At 36.0% G+C, this 20526-nt stretch overlaps 1 protein-coding gene across 2 annotated transcripts in view; it reads right to left on the minus strand.

Annotated features, from left to right (window-relative positions):
- Window positions 1–20526, minus strand: part of MSR1 (macrophage scavenger receptor 1) — a 113650-nt gene that overhangs the window by 59691 nt on the left and 33433 nt on the right. For both annotated transcript variants that reach the window (XM_017867200.1, XM_017867201.1), the window contains exons 2-5: window positions 14960–15063; window positions 11689–11802; window positions 5265–5677; window positions 922–1108 (exon numbers count right to left, since the gene is read on the minus strand). In XM_017867200.1, the coding sequence (XP_017722689.1) occupies window positions 922–1108; window positions 5265–5677; window positions 11689–11802; window positions 14960–15062 (817 nt within the window). In that variant the 5' untranslated portion in view covers window position 15063. The remainder of the gene's footprint in view (window positions 1–921; window positions 1109–5264; window positions 5678–11688; window positions 11803–14959; window positions 15064–20526) is intronic.

Raw genomic sequence — 20526 nt, forward strand, 5'->3', positions numbered from 1 at the left:
ATGCTACAAAGTTTCTAAAACCTTTGTTAACTTTGGTAGAGAGAAAATTCACCAAGAGAAAAATCTTTATTGCCAAAAGTGGCAATAAAGGAAAGCAAAAGAAACATAAAATAAACTGGAGAAAACTAGAGCACAAAATAAGAGAGTGGAAATAAATACAGTCAAAAGAGATGGTCAGATTACATATTTTTAAAAAGAAAAGGTAAGTGTTCATTGCAAGAGACAAACCTAAAATAAAGGATATGAAAAGGCAAAAGGTTGCAGTGAAAATATAGAAAAATACCTGCAAATCATTGAAATCAAAATATAGAAAAAAATCTATAATGTAAAGCAAAAACTAAAATATCTAAAATGTAAAGCCAAAACTGAAAGTGCACATATATATATCTCTTTGGTAATATTGGTAGAGAGAAAAATTCTTATATATTCTATATACATATATAGGCAAGATTTAGTTCACCTTTTTTCACTAAGAGGTGCTGCAGAAGAAATGAACAAATCCATCATTATTTTGGAGAGTTCAAAGGATTCTTTTAATTAAGAATACAGTCAAGTAAGAAGTAAAAAAGACTGAAAGTTTTGAAAAAACAATATTAACAAGGTTGGTTTGTGAACATGTGAAGAAACTTGTAATTACAGAAAACTTGTATTCGGTACTTATGAGGTAGTTTTTAACAATGAGAAAATCATTAGACCTTAAGATATATTTGGCTTATCCCTTTCTATTTAAATGACACTCGGCTACTGGTTATCGTACCCTGTCTTGATCTGATTTTAATATTCTTTCCTCTGGGTATCTGTAGTAAATATATGCTCAAAAACTATTTATTTCAAACCACAGGATTTCAAATATCAAATCTCTGCATGTATCAGTATATTTTAATATATGTCATTTTCTGGAGGAATGACAAGACATTTTACCTTGAATTAAAGTGATATTTCTCAAGGTCTGAGAATGTTCCCAGTCTTTCAGTCTGAGATCATTGGTGATGTTATTCAGTACTTTCACTTCTCCTTTTATTTCCTGTTCCAAATGTACTTGTTCTTCTTTCACAGCCATAATTTCTGCTGATATATTGTAAACACGCTCCTCTAATTTACTGATTTCCTGTAAGACACAAGTAGGCATTCACAACCTTTGTTACATACATAATTATCAAATATGAAAGTTCAAGAAACCCTCGGAGTTCAGGTTTTTAAAAACATATTACAGGAATTTTATGGAATAAAAATATGGAGATTAGAAAACTGTTTTGAAAGTAGTAATTCTTTAATTGTGAAACATTTCCTCTTTTGACTGAATGGCTGAATGTTTATAATCACAACCCCTTTCAAAAAATCAATTTAATATATCTATGAGATGTTTCTATTCCCATATATATAGACGTCAAAATGCTAACAAAATTAAATAAACATCATAAGGTTTTAATTTATCTGAAGTAAAATGTCTTCATACTGTACTTAAAGTGGCAACATATTCAAATTCCATAAATTTGATAGATTTATACAGGAAATTGTTTTATAGTAATAAGCAAAGTTTAATGTCATAAGCCTCAGTGGTGATGAACATTGACAATAGATGTTCATACCCAATAAAACCTCAAACTCGCATATTAAGTGCTTTCCTTTAAATTTGCATTACCTCTGTATTTGAGGCATTAGTATTTTGGGTTTTCAAATACATATATATTTTGTGTATATTTATACATATGCATTCATAGACTTAGAGTGTGAAACAGAGAGAGGATCTTCCTATATCCTGGAATATGCTTTTATATTTTACTCAATAATATATTAAGGATATTTATCTATTAAAATACTTTAGAGACTGACATTTTCAGTAATTTAGTGGAATTGAATCTATTTCTCAAAATGTATTTAGGATTCCTATTCATAGTGTTTTGAGCTGTGCACTTTTCTACAACTTTAAACAATGCTGCCATGAACATCATTTTAAGTGTATTTATATGTTGATGTAAGTACTTCTATAGAACATCTTCTTGGAAGTGGATTTGACCAAAGGGACTAAACATTAAACAGTATTTTTGTTCAACTATTGCTGTACTGCTCTTCAAATATATGCGATCATTTTTCTTCCTCTTACTGCGTGTCAGTGTCTACTTTTTGCAGCTAAATACTGGGTACCATTAATATATTTAAATTTGCATAATAAGAGTAGGTACATAGCAAATCATTATTATTTAACTTGTTTTTCAAATTTTAATGAGGTTAAAGCAACCAGTCATTAAATTTCTGACAATTAATATTTATTAATTTTTCTTTTAGATCCTTTGCTTGGTTTTCTCTTTTGGTATTGGGCTTTCTCTTTTTGATGAACCAAATATTCTCATCTATTCTGGTAATAATTTTTATCTCTCTGTTCTACTTGTATCCCATTTTCTGTCTTCACTGTATGCTTTATTATTGTATTAAGTACTCCTATGTTCTAAAGTTGATAAATACTCATTTCCCATTTGCACATGGAAATAAGCCCGTGGTATATTTTTCTTTAATCCAGTTGTAAAGAGAAAATTACACTCTCTTGAGCTGGACTGGACTAGACAAGCTGAGGTGAGAGACTCAAGATGGTCAGGAAGTAAGACCTTTGAAAATAAATGAATGTGCATCTAGATTTGCCTCTTCAATGACACTATACATAGGCAGAGAGGCTTATCAGCTTTCATTGCTCTAACTGTGCCTTTTTCCAAATGAAACCTTATTCTAGATTAGAATTTCTCATCCTGCACCTCCTCCTTCCCTGACCATTTGACATTTTCTGTACATACCATCATCGCAATAAAGGTGAAATGGTGAGCATGGATGTTTGTAGAGCACACCACCATGATAAATACACCTGACTTAATTTAGGTGGCTAAAAATTGCTGCAAGTATGTCAGGTAGCTCTAGACGTTCAGCATAAAGTGTTAAGGGACTAGAAAGTGATTTTGCTTCCTAGAAACCAGGAATCCCTCAGTTTTTTCATCATACCGAAAAGCTGAGGCTACTTTTTATTTTTATTTTTTTGAGATGGAGTCTCACACTGTCACGCAGGCTGGAGTGCAATGGCATGATCTCAGCTCACTGCAACCTCTGCCTCCTGGGTTCAAGTGGTTCTCCCGAGTAGCTGGGATTACAGGTGCACACCACCACACTGGGTTAATTTTTTTTTTTTTTTTTTTTTTGGTAGAGATGGGGTTTCACTATGTTGGCCAGACTGGCCTCAAACTCCTGACCTCGGGGTCTGCCCGCTCAGCCTCCCAAACTGCTGGGATTACAGGCGTGAAGCACTGCGGCCGGCCGCTGAGGCTACCTTCTTATTCCCTTCTTTGAAAACTGCATATGGTGCTTACATTTGTCAAATTTCACTGGAAATTATTTTTCCTGGGAGGAGGAAAAGTGTGTTTAATTTCAAAAAATCCTATACAGCATCCACGCACTCCCTCCACACGCTACCACCAGTGACCCTCCTAGAAACAAGCATTTAATTTTGTAGTCATATAGTCCTTTTGACCTCTATCGATGGAGATGATAGATGCCACCCCTGTCTTTCATTTGCTGCCAATGTTCTTACTTTTTCTTTCAAATTAATGTTTGGTGTCCTTAATAAGTGTTATGCTGGTGTCACTTATAAGCCATTTCCTCAAACGACATTTACAAATTCAGGCATTCATTTAATTTGTTCCTACATTGAGCTAAAGATTCAAAGATCAATAAAATTATTCAAGCAATGGGGATGAGAGTCCCAACATTGTTTTTCAGTGTACACAGGAGTACACACACACACACACACACACGCACAAACATTGGCACTGACCTAGTTCCTAAGTCTCTGTGAGTGACTACTGTTTCTAAAGATGTATATAGGTTTCAAAGTTTCACCATTCCCTTGTATTTCCTTTTCTAATGCTGGAATTCCCTCCAAAACGTGTCGTCTATGCAAACTCAAACAGCTCACTAATCACCAGATTTTGATTGTTTCCATTAACTATCACTTCAAACAGGTTCAAAATTTCTACCAACTTCCAAATGGTTTCCAATTTGCTTTCAATTTCTCACATATGTGGGTTCAAAAGCATACCACAGTCAGCCAGACACAGTGGCTCATGCCTGTAATCCCAGCACTTTGGGAAGCCAAGATGGGTAGATCACCTGAGGCTAGGAGTTTGAGACCAGCCTGGCCAACATGGTACAAACCCCAACTCTACTAAAAATACAAAAATTAGCCAGGTAGGGTGGCATGTGCCTTTGATCCCAGCTACATGGGATGCTGAGGCACGATAATCACTTGAACCTGGGAGGCAGAGGTTGCAGTGAGCCAAGATCACACCGTTGCACTCCAGCCTGGGCAACAGAGTGAGACTCCATCTCAAAAACAAAGAAACAAAAACACTCCATGGTCCTCCAGGATTTAATGCACTGCCAGAATCAAACGTATCCTTCTTCTTCCATCTCATTCACCTTCCCACTCTCCTTACCTCATCTCAGTGCTCTTCTGACCCTATCGTTACATAAATAGTATTTCTTCTCCACTCTTCTTTCCCCCAACTTAATCAATGTCTATCCCAATAACTAACATTTTAGCTTCCTCTCTTTCTTGTATCATCAAAACTATGGACAGTTTCTTCTTTGTATACTTTCTCTAATCTTTTGATAGCCCAAGACTTTAATATCCCCATACCCTTTGATATGCTTACTTATTAACAATGTAGGAAACACTGATAGATTTTAGAAGTGACATGGAATAGAAACGGAATATCAAGGCATTGGGATGAGGTTTACCAACAGACTCCCTATACACAAACTGTAATACCATTGTCTTCTGACACCTTAAGTTGAGGACCATGTACAAGTTCAAAAGTTCTGAGTGAAACTTACAAGTCAAAAAATTCTAAGCACATCAAATGGGTCTGTTGCAAAATTCACACATACAGAGTGTTCATGTCTCAGGATCTGCTAAGACAATCTAAAAATTGTGATCGGTTTAGGCAGTCTAAAAAGACATTTTAACAGTATTTATAAAATATGTAAAGGGAGTCTATATTCAATGGGAAAATTTCCCCCTTTTTCTAAGAGTTTGGAGATAGCTAATCCATTTTAAATCCCTTAACATTCATTTAAAATCTTTTGATAAGTTCACCACAGAAATCAGGGTAAACAGGATAACGAAACAGGGTTTGCAACTTTTGCTTTCCTGTACTGCCTAAGGAGAAGAGACTTGGATAGATTCAGTTCTAGCACGTGACCTTGCCGTTCCAAACTCTTACCTCTTGTTGTTTGAAGGTTTTCTCTTGGATTTTACCATTCAGTTCTTCTATGTTGAGCTGCAAATCAAGCAATGTGGTATTCAAACTTATTAAGGACTTGGAGATTTCATCTATTGCATTCCCATGTCCCTGGACTGAGGAAAACAAGGTACTTAGCTGGAGAAGAATGTCATTAAATCTTTGATCAGTCGTCATGCTGAAGTTCTGGAAATGCTCTGCATCTATGAGATTGGCTTCCATGTCTGAAATGTGCTGGATTCTCTTCTCCATGTTGCTCATGTGTTCCATAAAGACTTCCTGAAATCTCATTTCCTCTTCACTGTCATTTCCTTTTCCTGTGATACTTTGAGTTATATCGTCTGCATTAGTTGAACCAACTGAGCAATTCTTCGTTTCCCACTTCAGGAGTTGAGCTGTATATTGAAGTAAAAATAAACCAGTCATGGCCTGATCCTTAAATGCATACACTATCCCATCCCATATCATTCCATTCCATTCGTTTTATTCCATTCCACTCCAACATTTTGAATGCTAGGCTAAATCAAGTATTTCCTTTTCATCTACAATGTGTGAACTACGCTAAGTATATTGCTGAGAAGCATACATTCTCCCTTTCCCATTTTATGTTAAGACGATTCCAGGATTATATCATGCTTTCTGAATTGCTGCTTATATGAATCTTCTTGGTCACTGATTTTGGTTTTCCCAATTCAAAACAATTCTATAGATTATGAAAGGAAATGTATCTATAGAACTGTTGTTAGAATAAAGTGAACTAACGCTTAATCCAGTTTCTGAAGTAAGCATGTTGAATAAGTTCACAATGATAATGATGATCATGAGGATGACAAAAGCAATATGTGGTAAAATACTGCTATCATGAACAGTATGGATAGATTGTTGGTTTATCTTCATTCTTTCACTTGAGCTGCCAGAAGAGTGTCATTTTCAGTTAACACAGACCTAATTCACAGTTGGTGGAGCAGGAAGTTGGGCAAATAATTTTTTTCTCTTTATAAAGGTACTATTCTCATAACAGTCCTTTTTAACTATTATAAAATATATATTCACAGCAGAAAATCTAGAAAATATAGATAATATGGAAAAACAATTTACCATGAATCTCTCCATCCTAGCTTAAACTCTAGGATTTTGGTGTATGTGTCTCAAACCTTATCATATTATTAATCTTAAAATGTGACATTTTAAATAATCTGGACACCACTTTTAATGTAATGCTCTATCATAAGTACTTTTCATATTATTAATATTTAATATTGTTCTACAAAATAATTTAATAAACTCCATTGTATTATATGCATGGATCTGCCAGATTTATTTTAAAAAACAGCTGCATTTAGTTTGCCTCTGTTTTCAGTTATATAGTCAATGTTTTGATGAACAATCTTGTGATTAATTATTTACCAAATTTAAAAAATTGTATTCCAAAACAGTATTTTAGGAACATAGCGAGTTGCTGATAGATATCCCCAAATGGGCATATGTTCTCTAAACAAGCTAATTATCATTCTGAAATAATGTAAAGCAATATATTTTATAGTTTCAAAAAAATAAAAGGCATAAACATTAACTTTTATACAAAATAGGCGGGGTGCATTGGCTTATGCCTATAATCCCAGCACTTTGGGAGACTGAAGCAGGTGGATCACGAGGTCAGGAGATCAAGACCATCCTGGCCAACATGATGAAACCTCGTCTCTACTAAGAATACAAAAATTAGCTGCGCGTGGTGGCGGGCACCTGCAGTCCCATCTACTCAGGAGGCTGAGGCAGGAGAATTGCTTGAACCTGGAAGGCAGAGGTTGCAAAGAGCCGAGATCATGCCACTGCACTCCAGCCTGGGCAACAGAGTGAGATTCCATCTCAAAACAAAATAAAACAAAACAAATTCTTACTTATAGACAATGAGGAAAATGTTAAACATAATCTTACCACTATTCAGTGATGCTTGAGGTTTTCTGTTTTCCTGTATTTCTATATATGTATCTGTTTATACCTTTTACCGACATGTATGCTAGTCATATTCATATTAGATTGGATGTATAAGATTTTCCACATTTGACAATTATGGAACAATAAAAAGAATAATTTCATATTGCTCAAAAATATATGCAGCTCCACCTGAGTCTATCAATTTTCTTAATAAAAGTGATATGAAGACAGTACAATTTTATAGATTTTGAGAACTAAACAACACAAGAAAAACATTTAGTTCTACCCCTAACTCAAGGGTTTTGTTCCATAAATGAGAGCTGGGTGTTTACATAGAATCTAGTTCCCTGACTCTAGAATCTTCCTACACCACTCCATTACCAACTAGGCTACTCTGAACAAGTTACTTATCCCTCTCCTTGCTTTGGTTTTCTCAATTTGTAAAAGTAACAATTACCTCAACAATGGTGCTGAGCACAAATGAAACAGGCATATCTATTTCTCTAAAGTGCCTTATAAATGAGAGATACTATCATCAGTTATATCCACCGTATTTACTATCTTTGCTTAAAGAGGCTGTGGTTGGATCACCTGAGGTCAGGAGTTCGAGACTAGCCTGGCGAACATGGTGAAACCCCGTCTTTACTAAGAATACAAAAATTAGCTGGGCATGGTGGCACACACCTATAATCCCATCTGTAGATGCTGTAGATGCTGAGGCAGGAGAATTGCTTGAGCCCGGGAGGTGGAGGTTGCAGTAAGCCGAGATCCTGCCATTGTACTCCAGCCTGGCTGATAGAGCAAGACTCCGTCTCAAAAAAAAAAAAAAAAAAAAAAAAGCAGCAGCTGGTTGATGAGCATTACTACTGTACCTATTATTACACTAAGAGTGTCATCCTAAATATGTAAATAAATTCTAATTTCAAAAAATATATGATACCATATTTTTCCTGGTTTTATTAATTTAATATTAGCTTATTTGGAATAACAAAATGTGTGTGACAATATTTTTATGTGATCTATAATAGAGTTGGTATTGAGTATGTTATTCTATATTTCTTAACATATCAATAACTTGGAAATAAAAGTGTATTTCTTAACTGTATCTCATCACATTTACTAAATTCATTGTGGGGAGCAAGTTTTGGGTTGACAGCCTCATCCACGCATTCGTTAATTCTGTGATTTAATTACTGTATACTGTGCGGAAAACACTGCTTGAGTAACTCTGGGAATAAAAGAACAATCGGGAATGGAATTTGACTGTAACAATCAGAAGCCCAAATAAACAATATTTTCAAAATTACTTCAAAATTTTCCTCTAGCATTGTCCTTTTTTGATAATTATTTCTTTTGAAGTAGCAGTTACAAATTTAGATTCTAGAATAGAACTGCCTAGATTAGCAATTCTGGCTCTGCACTTTATAAACTATGGCATCGGACAAGTTACTTAATCTGTCATTGCCTCTATTTCACCATCTGTGTAAATGGGGTACTAACAGTCAGTGTCCAAATAACTAAATGAACTATATGTAAAATATTTAGACGACTTCCTGGCATGTAATAAGCATTTGATAAATTTCAGATTTTTGCTATTATTAATATTTGGATTCAAGATGTGTGATTCAAGTACCTATATGCCCAATATTGATTGACTATAGGGAATTAGCATTGTGTGATAAAAATATTTTTCTGGAGTTGCATGTTCCCATGAACACAGTTATCTCTATGTTTTATTTTACTACGCACATTGCCCTTATTGCTCAGCCATATAGTTTTACTTTCATTGGAAATAAGATTTATTTTGTATCAGTAAAGCTAATATTTTTCACAATATGGAAAGAGAAGCCCCAATTTGACTAAGGTCACATGACCAACTATTTTTAATTTGACAACAAATTAAACATGAGTTGACAGTAAATGCTACGTTTTATTAACAGATCTAAAAACACAAATTACCTGCTGCATCGAACCCTGAGTGAAAACTAATTTTTCATTAAAATGTTAACTTTTTGTCATATATCTAGGTAAAGAATGCCAGGGTTTATATTTCAAAAGTTCACTTATTTTTACTGGAGAGATGGCATTTTGTGACTTTTCTGTTTCACATATGAAAGGAGACAGAATTTTATGGTCTGTGCAAAAACCTAAGGACAGGGTTATATTTGATTCTATAGATCATATCTACTCTTTCATATTGGAATTATCTTTTCCTACCCCAAATGGATATTGTTTTCAGCTAAAGAATTTTCAGTATTTCAGTAATAACTGATACATATATAAACATAAATTCTTGATTTTTTTCTTATTGTTCTGACACAGTATTATGCTGTCACACTCTGATAGTGTTTCAGCAGCTTCTTTAAGAAAAGGTTCTAAATAGAATAAATCTTATAATGAAGAAAATAACCCTCAATGTATAATTCACTTCATATTTAGAGTCTTATATATAATATTCTATTTCACCCATCAATTCATAGTTGCCAAACTTCTATCATTTTAGGGATCTATTTTGTCTACATTTGTAATTTTTTATGCCAAATAGAGATATATATTGCTTTTCAGTTTCTTTTTGAAAAATATACTGATCTACAATTTAATTAAAGGTGTAAGTGGATTGTCAATTGTTTCGTATTAATACATAATAAACATAGTGAAGCCTTTCCCAAATTCTGGTGAATCTTGCACTGATGTGAACTTATAAAATTTGAACATTTGTAGCATCTAGTCAATTTTAGTAGGTACCTATTGTAGTTTTAGTAAACAGACTAGTTCAATCATTGTAAACTTCAGAACAAACGTGTTAACTTTGTAGTATTTTCTAACAGCTCATGGACTTTGAACTTGGTTAGAAACTTGAATTATTTTCCGACTCCTGTCTGCATTCTGCATGAGCTTATCAGAAGCTGCGGTCCCTGGTCTTGGCTCTGCAGGCAGTGATTTGCATAAAAGTGATGAAATGTACTCAAATTCCAATTGGCTCACGGGTAATAATCCCTACAATGAAGCATCCTTTAGTTAAGCATTTCAAATTACAGATAAGCATAGACATAAACAAACATACAGATAACCTTAATTATGAGGAAATTGACTGTTTAATGCCAAACATTAACATGTCCTTTTACTCAGATAACAATAGTTTGGTTGGTTGGTTTGATTGTTATGGTTGGATTTGTTTTAGTTTATTTTAATGGCCAAAAGAACTTAATTGTTACTTATGAAAATATTTTCCTGTGGTGACTTTTTTGTTTTTTATTGGCCGACCATATTGTTTTATAAAAACTTAATTAAACTGTGAGACAACAGACCAGAGGTTAGGGTTCAGAAGTCTTGGATGGGAACTCCAGCTCCAATACTAAGCTGTCTGAATTTTCTTATGTGGATAATGAGAATAATTACAGTGTCTACACAGAGGTTAATTGTAAGAGTATATTATTGTTTTTATTATTTCTTTCTTAGTGAAATTTTTGCTCTGTCTTAGAATACTTCCTTAGACTGCCCTGTAGCAGAGGAAGTTTGGCCTGGTCTTTAGGAACTTTTTTGTTGTTGTTGTTAAGCTGCTTAGTATGCACATAAAAATGTATCTTATCCCCTGCATACCTCTTATTAGAGCATATGGGCAGAAATTTTATCAGACATATAGAGAAGAGGAGAGCTATAAGGCATATAAATTCAAATGCCAATCAAAATACATCAAATCCATCCAAAATGCTACAAGGGGAATAATATTTACATATGTGCTTAAGGTATATACAAGCTATCCACCCTTGTAGAAACAGTCAAATCCATCTCCAGTTCAAGTCAGCCTCTCCAAAGAAATATATACTTCCAGAACATCACTTTGAGCCCAAGTAACACGTTCTATATTTTTTATTTGAGAGGATGCTATCAGGTTATGTTTAGAGATATTTTAAATAATATCTCTATGAAAAGTATGGTCATATAAACTGGATTTTACTAAGTTGTACGCCATTATTCTACAAGGTCTCCTCTCTTTAAAAACTGACAGAAATATTTTTTCTGCTCTAAGTACTAAGAATAGAAGAGCTTCTCCTGGACAAAAGGTTTGTTTTTTATATTACAGCCATTGTTAATGTAAATGATCATGTTATTTCTTCACATTGGCAAAGCGAATACTTTTGAAATTTGTCACGCACATGAGAAAGAGAGGACTCTAGAGGATAATATATTTTGAAAGAGTTTAGTCCTTTTCATTTTACTTTTACAAATCTGTATTTTATCTTGCACTTCTTATTTCCATTCTATTTTGTTTTTTTCTACTTTAAAACTATTCTTTCTACTTAACTTTGCAGAATCTGTTTTTTAATTTAATAAATTTGAAGGACTCTTTGTAATATAGTATTTTCTTTATGAATGTACCATATATAAAAGACTGAATGCTTCTTTTTTGCTTTGGCAATGAATAATTCATGGATCAGTTACTAAATTTCAAAACTCTGGATCACGTTACCTGCCACTATTCCAATGAGAGGGATGAGAACTGCAAACACAAGGAGGTAAAGGGCAATCAGCGCAGCTTTGAAGGACTTCAGTTTCTCTTGAAGGTGAGGGCTGTTTTTAGGATCTAATAAAACAAAAAAGCCCAGCTTACTGTTAGAAAGTGTTATCTTCTTCCATAATTAAAATTGTTTTAATCTCCAATTACATTGTTACTACCAAGCCTACTGGAATAAAAAAGAAGAAAAAATGGTCCAGATTTATGCAGTAGAAAAGAAAGGGGCAGTCACAGGAAGAGCCAATCAAGGTATCATTATAGACACTTGATTGACTTATCCACTCACTAAACATCCACAAGAAAGTTACCGTGCTCTACAAGTTGTGCTTGTCTGATTTTTTGGAATCAGTTGGTAAATTTTAATATTGACACTTACATATACAAACACAAATTTTATTCAGCATTCACATGGGAAGATATTCTGGATGACAAAATTTTCTAAAGTAACTAATTTTTAATATTTTAAAATCAGATAGGGCAAATATTTATTTTCAATGACTACAATGTTAAAATAATTTTATTGTCCAATTCCTTCTCAACAGTTTTGTATTTGGATACCTCTTATGATTTGAATACAATGTAAACAATATGTAAGAAAAATGAAATAAACCAAGTGATTCACATTTTGACTAATCTTTAGAATGGATCAGTGAAGCCCACCTTATTAATAACAGCAATCTTTTATTCATATGCATTTATATGGCACTGTGATTTATATAATGGGATATTAATTGTAGTAGAGAGAAATCAATATAGAGGGGAAATAATAGATGAGGAAGTCCTTTCTCTGATTAGGTGAATACAATGGTCATCAAAAATTTATTTTCTGTGGTCATTGCTTTCATTGATCAATTTTAAAAAGTAAATTTGGCCGGGCGCGGTGGCTCAAGCCTGTAATCCCAGCACTTTGGGAGGCCGAGACGGGCGGATCACGAGGTCAGGAGATCGAGACCATCCTGGCTAACATGGTGAAACCCCTTCTCTACTAAAAAATACAAAAAACTAGCTGGGCGAGGTGGCGGGCGCCTGTAATCCCACTTACTTGGGAGGCTGAGGCAGTAGAATGGCGTAAACCCGGGAGGCGGAGCTTGCAGTGAGCTGAGATCCGGCCACTGCACTCCAGCCTGGGCGACAGAGTGAGACTCCGTCCCAAAAAAAAAAAAAAAAAAAGTAAATTTTACTTTCAGGTTGCAACAAACAAGGTTAAGGTATTGAAAAGAAAAGAAGAGAACTTTTTTTTTTTTTGAGATGGAGTCTCACTCTGTCGCCCAGGCTGGAGTGCAGTGGCCGGATCTCAGCTCACTGCAAGCTCCGCCTCCCGGGTTTACGCCATTCTCCTGCCTCAACCTCCCGCGTAGCTGGGACTACAGGCGCCCGCCACCGCGCCCGGCAAATTTTTTGTAGTTTTAGTGGAATCAGGGTTTCACCGTGTTAGACAGGATGGTCTCGATCTCCGGATCTCGTGATCTGCCCACCTAGGCCTCCCAAAGTGTTGGGATTACAGGCCTGAGCCACCACGCCTGGCCGAGAAAGTTTTTAAAAAGTAAAGAAAAGAAAAGAGCTGGATGCAGTGGCTCAAGCCTGTAATACCAGCACTTTGGGAGGCTGAGGCGGGAGGATGGCTTGAGCCTAGGAGTTTGAGACCAGCCTGGGCCACGTGGAGAAACCCTGTCTCTACAAGAAATATAAAAAGTAGCCAGTCGTGGTAGCATGTCCCTGCAATCCAAGCTACTTAGGAGGCTGAGGTGGGAGAATTGCTTGAGCCCAAGAAGTTAAGGCTGCAACAGGCTGTGATCACACCACTGCACTCCAGCCTAGGCAAAAAAGTGAGATCCTGTCTCAAAAAGAAAAAAAAAGAAAAGACAGAAAAGGAAAGGAAAGAAAAGATTGAAGGAAAAAAGAAAAAGAACCCATAATAGAAGCAAGTTGAGATATGGTCCACCTGCCAGTTTGATTAAGCCTGAAAAGCAGGATTAATTTTCTTCATCTCTAAATTATCATCACAAATGTAAATTCTACCTTTTAAATAGCTCTCAAACATTTCGATTGCTTTTTCTCTGCTCCCAATGACTCTCTCCTCCTTCTTCAAACTCTCACTATTTCTGTGTGTAACAGCCCTCACTATTATCTTTACTTGTATGCGTCTTGCTTGTGCCACATCCTCCCATCTACCCTTTACACAGAGCACAAGATCCACTGTCACCCTGGAGTTGAGGTCTGTATTTCAGGTTTGCTACGCAAGAACTCATATATGAGCCTTTAACTTTGTATATGCTGCTTCTTCACACTGAAATGTCTTCTCTGTCTTTTCCGCCTCCACCCATCCCCTTAGCCATATGTATTTATGCTTTTAGGTTTAGCAGAATTATAAGTAATTCCTCCTGACATGTTAAACGATCCTGTTGAGATACAGCTGAGTATCGCTACTTTTGAGCTGTTGTCATAACCTGTGCAAACGTGTTTCACTACTACTATACGGGGTTGAATTGTGTGCCCGCAAAAGATATGTTGAAGTTTTAACCACAGGTACCTGTAAAAGTGAGTTTATTTGGAAATAGGGTCTTTGGAGATGTAATCAAGTTAAAATGAAGTGATACTGGATTAGGGTGAACCCTAATCTAAAGACTAATGTCTTTGTAAGAAAAGAACAAATAGCTACACAAAGAAGACCATATGAAGAAGGAGGGAGAAATGAGAGTGGTGCAGCTACAAAGGCAAGGAACAGTAAGGACTGCCAGGAGCCCCTAGAAGCTGGGAGGAGGCACAGGAAGATTCTTCCCTAGAGTCTTCAAAAAGGCACATGGTCTGACACCTGCATTTTAGACTTCTGGGTCTCAGAACTGTGAGTGAATAAATTTCTGTTGTTTTAAGCCTCCCAATTTGCAGCCATTTGTTACAACTCTAGAAAACGAATACAGGCACATACCACCCATGATTTTCACATATTAGTGCATGGTGCTAGGATCATATTTATCTCCAGGACCTAATATTGTAGCTGGGAAGTCAGAGGGCTCAATCAGTGTTGTAGATTAATTTGATTTCATATAATACTGCCTTACTTTTATTTAAGCTTATTCTTATTCTGTCTCAAGAATATCCCTATTTGCCAAATAAGTATTATTTTAACATCCATATACATTTAAGGTAAGTCTCAAGACTATAATTTTATATATTGTCAATAACTCTAAGAATGACCTCCAAGGGCAGCCCATCCCCCTCCACTTACTCGGAGGAAGCAAAGCTGTCATTGAGCGAGCATCAAATTTCACAGATTCAGAGCAGCTATCCGCGTCCTCCTGTTGATCACGAAAGCGATCCCACTGCTCCATACTTATGTGAAACAAATGGAAAAATATATTAATTCCACATGAAATGGCTAGAGCTCTTTTGCACAGTGTTTTAAACTGAAATTTCTGTTTGAAATGGAATCTACATTCTGTGACACAATCTACAATAAATAACATTTAATTTTAGCAAAAAAACCATATTTTGTTAAATTTGTATATCTGTCATATACAGCAATGTATTCAACTTACCCATAAGTTTTAACTTGCATGTAAAAAGACAGATGTATGTGGAATCCTCTCATGTATCTTTCTGTGGGCAAATGTGTATCTCTATTTTAGAGGTGCGTTTTGGAGTGTGGGAAAAGAGGTAGCTCTTCTTTCTTAGCTGAAAATTTTATAAGTGACAGAAAATAACTTGTAAAATGATTTAATCAGTAATTTAATAGAGTAAAAGGAAGGAAATAAAAGAAATGTCTGGATCTGAATAACCTGATTTGACTTCTCACAAAAGTCAGTTTTCCCAGATAATTATTTTAATTTGCCTCTACATGAGAAAAGAGAGGATTTGAGCACTATGCCTGCCTTCCTCCATCCTCTTCCGTCACAGTGTTTAAATCCATTAGAGATCATAGTCCTTGTACATATCAACATAGGATTCAGGAAAACTAGTGATGGTGGCATTTTTACATGTATCTGTTGGCTGCATAAATGTCTTCTTTGGAGAAGTGTCTGTTCATATCCTTCACCCACTTTTTGATGGGGTTGTTTGATTTTTTTCTTGTAAAATAAGTTCTTTGTAGATTCTGAATATTAGCCCTTTATCAGATGGGCACATCATCAGTGATCATCAGAGAAATGCAAATCAAAACCTCAATGAGATACCATCACACTCCAGTTAGAATGGACATTGTTAAAAATTCAGGAAGCAACAGGTGCTGGAGAGGATGTGGAGAAATAGGAATGCTTTTACACTGTTGGTGGGACTGTAAAGTAGTTCAACCATTGGGGAAGACAGTGTGGGGATTCCTCAAGGATCTAGAACTAGAAATACCATTTGACCCAAACATCTCATTACTGGGTATATACCCAAAGGATTATAAATCATGCTGCTCTAAAGACACATGCACACGTATGTTTATTGTGGAACTATTCACAATAGCAAAGACTTGGAACCAACCCAAATGTCCATCAGTGATATACTGGATTAAGAAAATGTGGCACATAAACACCATGGAATACTATGCAGCCATAAAAAAGGATGAGTTCATGTCCTTTGTAGGACATGGATGAAGCTGGAAACCACCATTCTGAGCAAACTATCGCAAGGACAGAAAACCAAACACCGCATGTTTTCACTCACAGGTGGGAAATGAACAATGAGAACACTTGGACACAGGAAAGGGAACATCACACACTGTGGCCTGTCATGGGGTGGGAGGAGGGGGGAGGAATAGCATTAGGAGATATACCTAATATAAATGATGAGTTAATGGGTACAGCACACAAACATGGCACATGTATACATATGTAACAGACTTGTACGTTGTGCACATATAACCTAAAAAAAAAAAAAAAAAAGGATTCAGGAAAACTAATTCTCAGAAATGATGTACATACAAATTTACAAATTGTCTTTGCAAACTGCCAAATAAGGAATTTCCTTAGTATTATTTTAATTACTCTATTCACTGAAAAAACAATTTCCCTTAGAACAAATAGTTTTGCATATTTGGAAAAAAACACATATTTCCTGACTGTTTAAAAAAATTATTTACTGGCTGGGCGCAGCGGCTTACACCTGTAATCCCAGCACTTTGGGAGGCTGAAGCGGGTGAATCTCCTGAGGTCAGGAGTTCGAGACCAGCCTGGCCAATGTGATGAAACCCCATCTCCACTAAAAATACGAAAAAATTAGCCAGGTGTGGTGGCAGGCACCTGTAATCCCAGCTATTCGGGAGGCTGAGGCAGGAAAATCGCTTGTACTCGGGAGGCAGAGCTTCCAGTGAGCTGAGATTGTGCCATCGCACTCCAGCCTGGGCAAGAAGAGAGAAACTCTGTCTCAAAAAAAATTATTTATTTGTTTGTTTGTTTTGAGATGGAGTCTCACTCTGTTGCCCAGGCTGGAGTGTAGTGCTACAATTTCAGCTCTCTGCTACCATGTTGGCCAGGCTGATCTTGAACTCCTGCCCTCAAGTCAACCTCCCAAAGTGCTGGGATTACAGGTGTGAGCCATTGCACCTGGTCTCTCTCTTCCTCTCTGTCTCTCTCCCTTTCTCCCTCTCCCTCTCTCCTCTCTTTCCTTTCTCTCTCTCTCTTCTCTCTCTCTCTCTCTCTTTCACTTTCCAGGGCTTTTCTCATTTTACATAGGCAGCCATACAAATATGTCCTTGTACCTTTTTCAGCATAATTTAAATTGTATGTGCATACTAAGTAGCTTAACAATAACAACAACAAAAATGTTTCTGTGTCTCTTTAACATGTATCGGAAAAATTGGAAAGGTTTGACAAAAAGAGACTGATGGGCCTCATCCCCAGAGTTTCTGATATTTGCGGTGAGGGCTCAAGAATTTACAATTCCAACAAATTCTCAAGAGGTGATGCAATTGGTCTGAGGACCACATTTTAAGAACCTTTTCCATAAAAAGACATTATATGACTTCTTTTGTTGGACACAGTTTAGTTCATGTGATTGATAGATTTAGCCTAAAGCCAACATCTTCTGATCATTTCTTATTTTCTTGAATGCTGAGTAACGGACTTAGCACAGCACAGTTCTAACTGAGTGCACTGGCAGCGTCAGGACAGCAAACTCAAATCCAGCCCAGGAAATGAAAGGCAATCATTCAGATGCAAGTGTTCATCCCACTGTGGGGAGAGGCAGTGACATGTAAGGATATGACTCAACTCCTGTCAATATATTTTGAAAACATCACTAAGGATATTCTTTATTTGGCAGTTTGCAATGACAATCTTTGCATATTCCTCCTTTCTGAGAGTAGGTTTTCATGAATCCTATGTTGATATGTTGATCTGACCAAGGACTATGTTATTTACTGGATCTGACCACTGTGGCGGAAGGGAATGAAGGGAGGTAGGCATAGAACCCAAATCTCCTTTCTCAGGGAGAGGCAAAGCAAAATAAATAAACAATTATCTGGGAAAATGAACTATTGTAAGAAGCCAAACTGGATTAATTAGATTCACACTCCTCTCTATTTCCTACCTTTAAATTTACCCTACTAGATTTAAATAGCAGTTTTACTCACCAAGCAAAACACATGAACAAAAAATCCAAATAATTTTAAAAAACTGAGATGACAATAAAACTTAGCAAAATTCACTTTAAAACTATAGTTGAATGATTTATAATCCTTTGGGTATATACCCAGTGATGTGATTGCTGGGTCAATGGTATTTCTGGTTCTAAATCCTTGAGAAACCGCCACACTGTCTTCCACATGGTTGAACTAATTTCCACTCCCACCAACAATGTAAAAGCGTTCCTATTTCTCCATATCCTCTCCAGCATCTGTTGTTTCTTGATTTTTTAATGATTGCCATTCTTGGAACCAATCCAAATGCCCATCAATGATAGACTGGATAAAGACAATGTGGCACATATACACCATGGAATACTATGCAGCCATAAAAATGAATGAGTTCATGTCCTTTGCAGGGACATGGATGAAGCCGGAAACCATAATTCTCAGCAAACTGACACAGGAACAGAAAACAAAACATTGCATGTTCTCACTCATAAGTGGGAGCTGAACAATGAGAAAACATGGACCCAGGGAGGGGAACATCACACACTAGGGCCTGTCAGCGCGTGGAAGGCAAAGGGATGGATAGCATTAAGAGAAACACCAAATGTAAATGACGGGTTGATGGGTGCAGCAAACCACCATGGCATGTGTATACTTATGTAACAAACCTGCACATTCTGCACATGTATCCCAGAACTTAAAATATCATTTAAAAAAATTGAAGAAAGAAAACGCTATAGTTTAAGGCAATTGGAACTATGTACTAATGCTTTTTAACTTTGAACTCAGTTTGTAAGACATGGATTCGCAAAAACTGTATTCATGTATACCTGGTATGTGCAGACATGTGTCACTTAAGGACTAAGATACGTTCTGAGAAATGCATTGCTAGTCAATTTCATTGCTGTATGAACATCATAGAGTGCACTTACACAAACCTAGATGGTCTGGCCTGTTGCTCCTAGGTTACACACCTATACAGCATGTTATACTGTGCTGAATCCTGTAGGCAGGTTGGAACACGATGGGAAGTATGTGTGTTTCTAACATATCTACACGTAGAGAAATGCAGTAAAAATATGGTATAAAATATACAAAGTTGTGCACCTGTACAGGGCAATTAGGATAAATGAAACTTGCAGGACTGGAAGTTGCTCTGGGTGAGTGAGTGGTGAGTGAATGTGAAACACTGTAGACTTTATAAACATTGCACACTTAAGCTACACTAAATGTATAAACAATTTTATTTCCTCAATAATAAATTAGCCCTAGTTTACAGCATCGTTTATACTTTATAAACTTTTTTAAAACAACTTTTTGACTCTTTTGTAATAACACTTAGCTTAAACCATAAATTGTATAGCTGTACAGAAATATTTTCTTTCTAAACTGTTTTATCCTATAAGCTATTTTAACCTTTATTTTTTTTTTAATGTTTCTACTTCTTTAACTTTTTTGTTGATAACTAAGACACAAACGCACACATTAGCCTAGGCCTACACAGGCTCAGGCTCATCAATGGAACTGTCTTTCCCTCCATATCTTCTCCCACTGAAAGATCTTCAGAAACAATAACAGGCATGAGCTGTCATCTCCTATGATATCGATGCGTTCTTCCAGAAGACCTCCTAAAGGACCTGCCTGAGGCTGTTTTACGGTTGAATCTTTTCTTATAAGTAGGAGGACTGCACACTAAAATAATGATTAAAAAGTATAATGTGGTAAATACATAAACCATTAACATTTGTTATCAAGTATTACATACTTATGTAACTTTACATAATGTACTTATGTAACTTTAGATGTGTCTAAAGCCAACATCTTCTGGTTATTACTTGGTGCGTGTCTATAACCAGAAATGGCTTCCTTTTAGGCTACCTACTGGCCCCTTCTCCATATGTTTGATTATGGCTTTGATCCTCGCATTTGAGATATTCTGGCTCCATTTTTACTGAAATGCAAAAGAAACATCTCAGATTATTCGATCTACCAGGTAACAACGTTTGTGAAAAAACCTGAAGCCTTAAGATCTGGTAAGTATCTTTACACTGTGAATTCTGAATGAGTAGGAACCATGTCTGATTTTGTCCACATTATGTCACTAGAGCCTAAAGCAACCTGGAACATAGAATATACTGAAGAAATATTGAATATACTGAATAAATAGAATATATAAATATATGAATAACTATATATTCATCATCTATAATTACATTTATAACATATAATACATATTTACA

This window comes from Rhinopithecus bieti, unplaced genomic scaffold, assembly GCF_001698545.2.
Source record: "Rhinopithecus bieti isolate Rb0 unplaced genomic scaffold, ASM169854v2 scaffold_2888, whole genome shotgun sequence".
Classification (NCBI taxonomy): domain Eukaryota; kingdom Metazoa; phylum Chordata; class Mammalia; order Primates; family Cercopithecidae; genus Rhinopithecus; species Rhinopithecus bieti.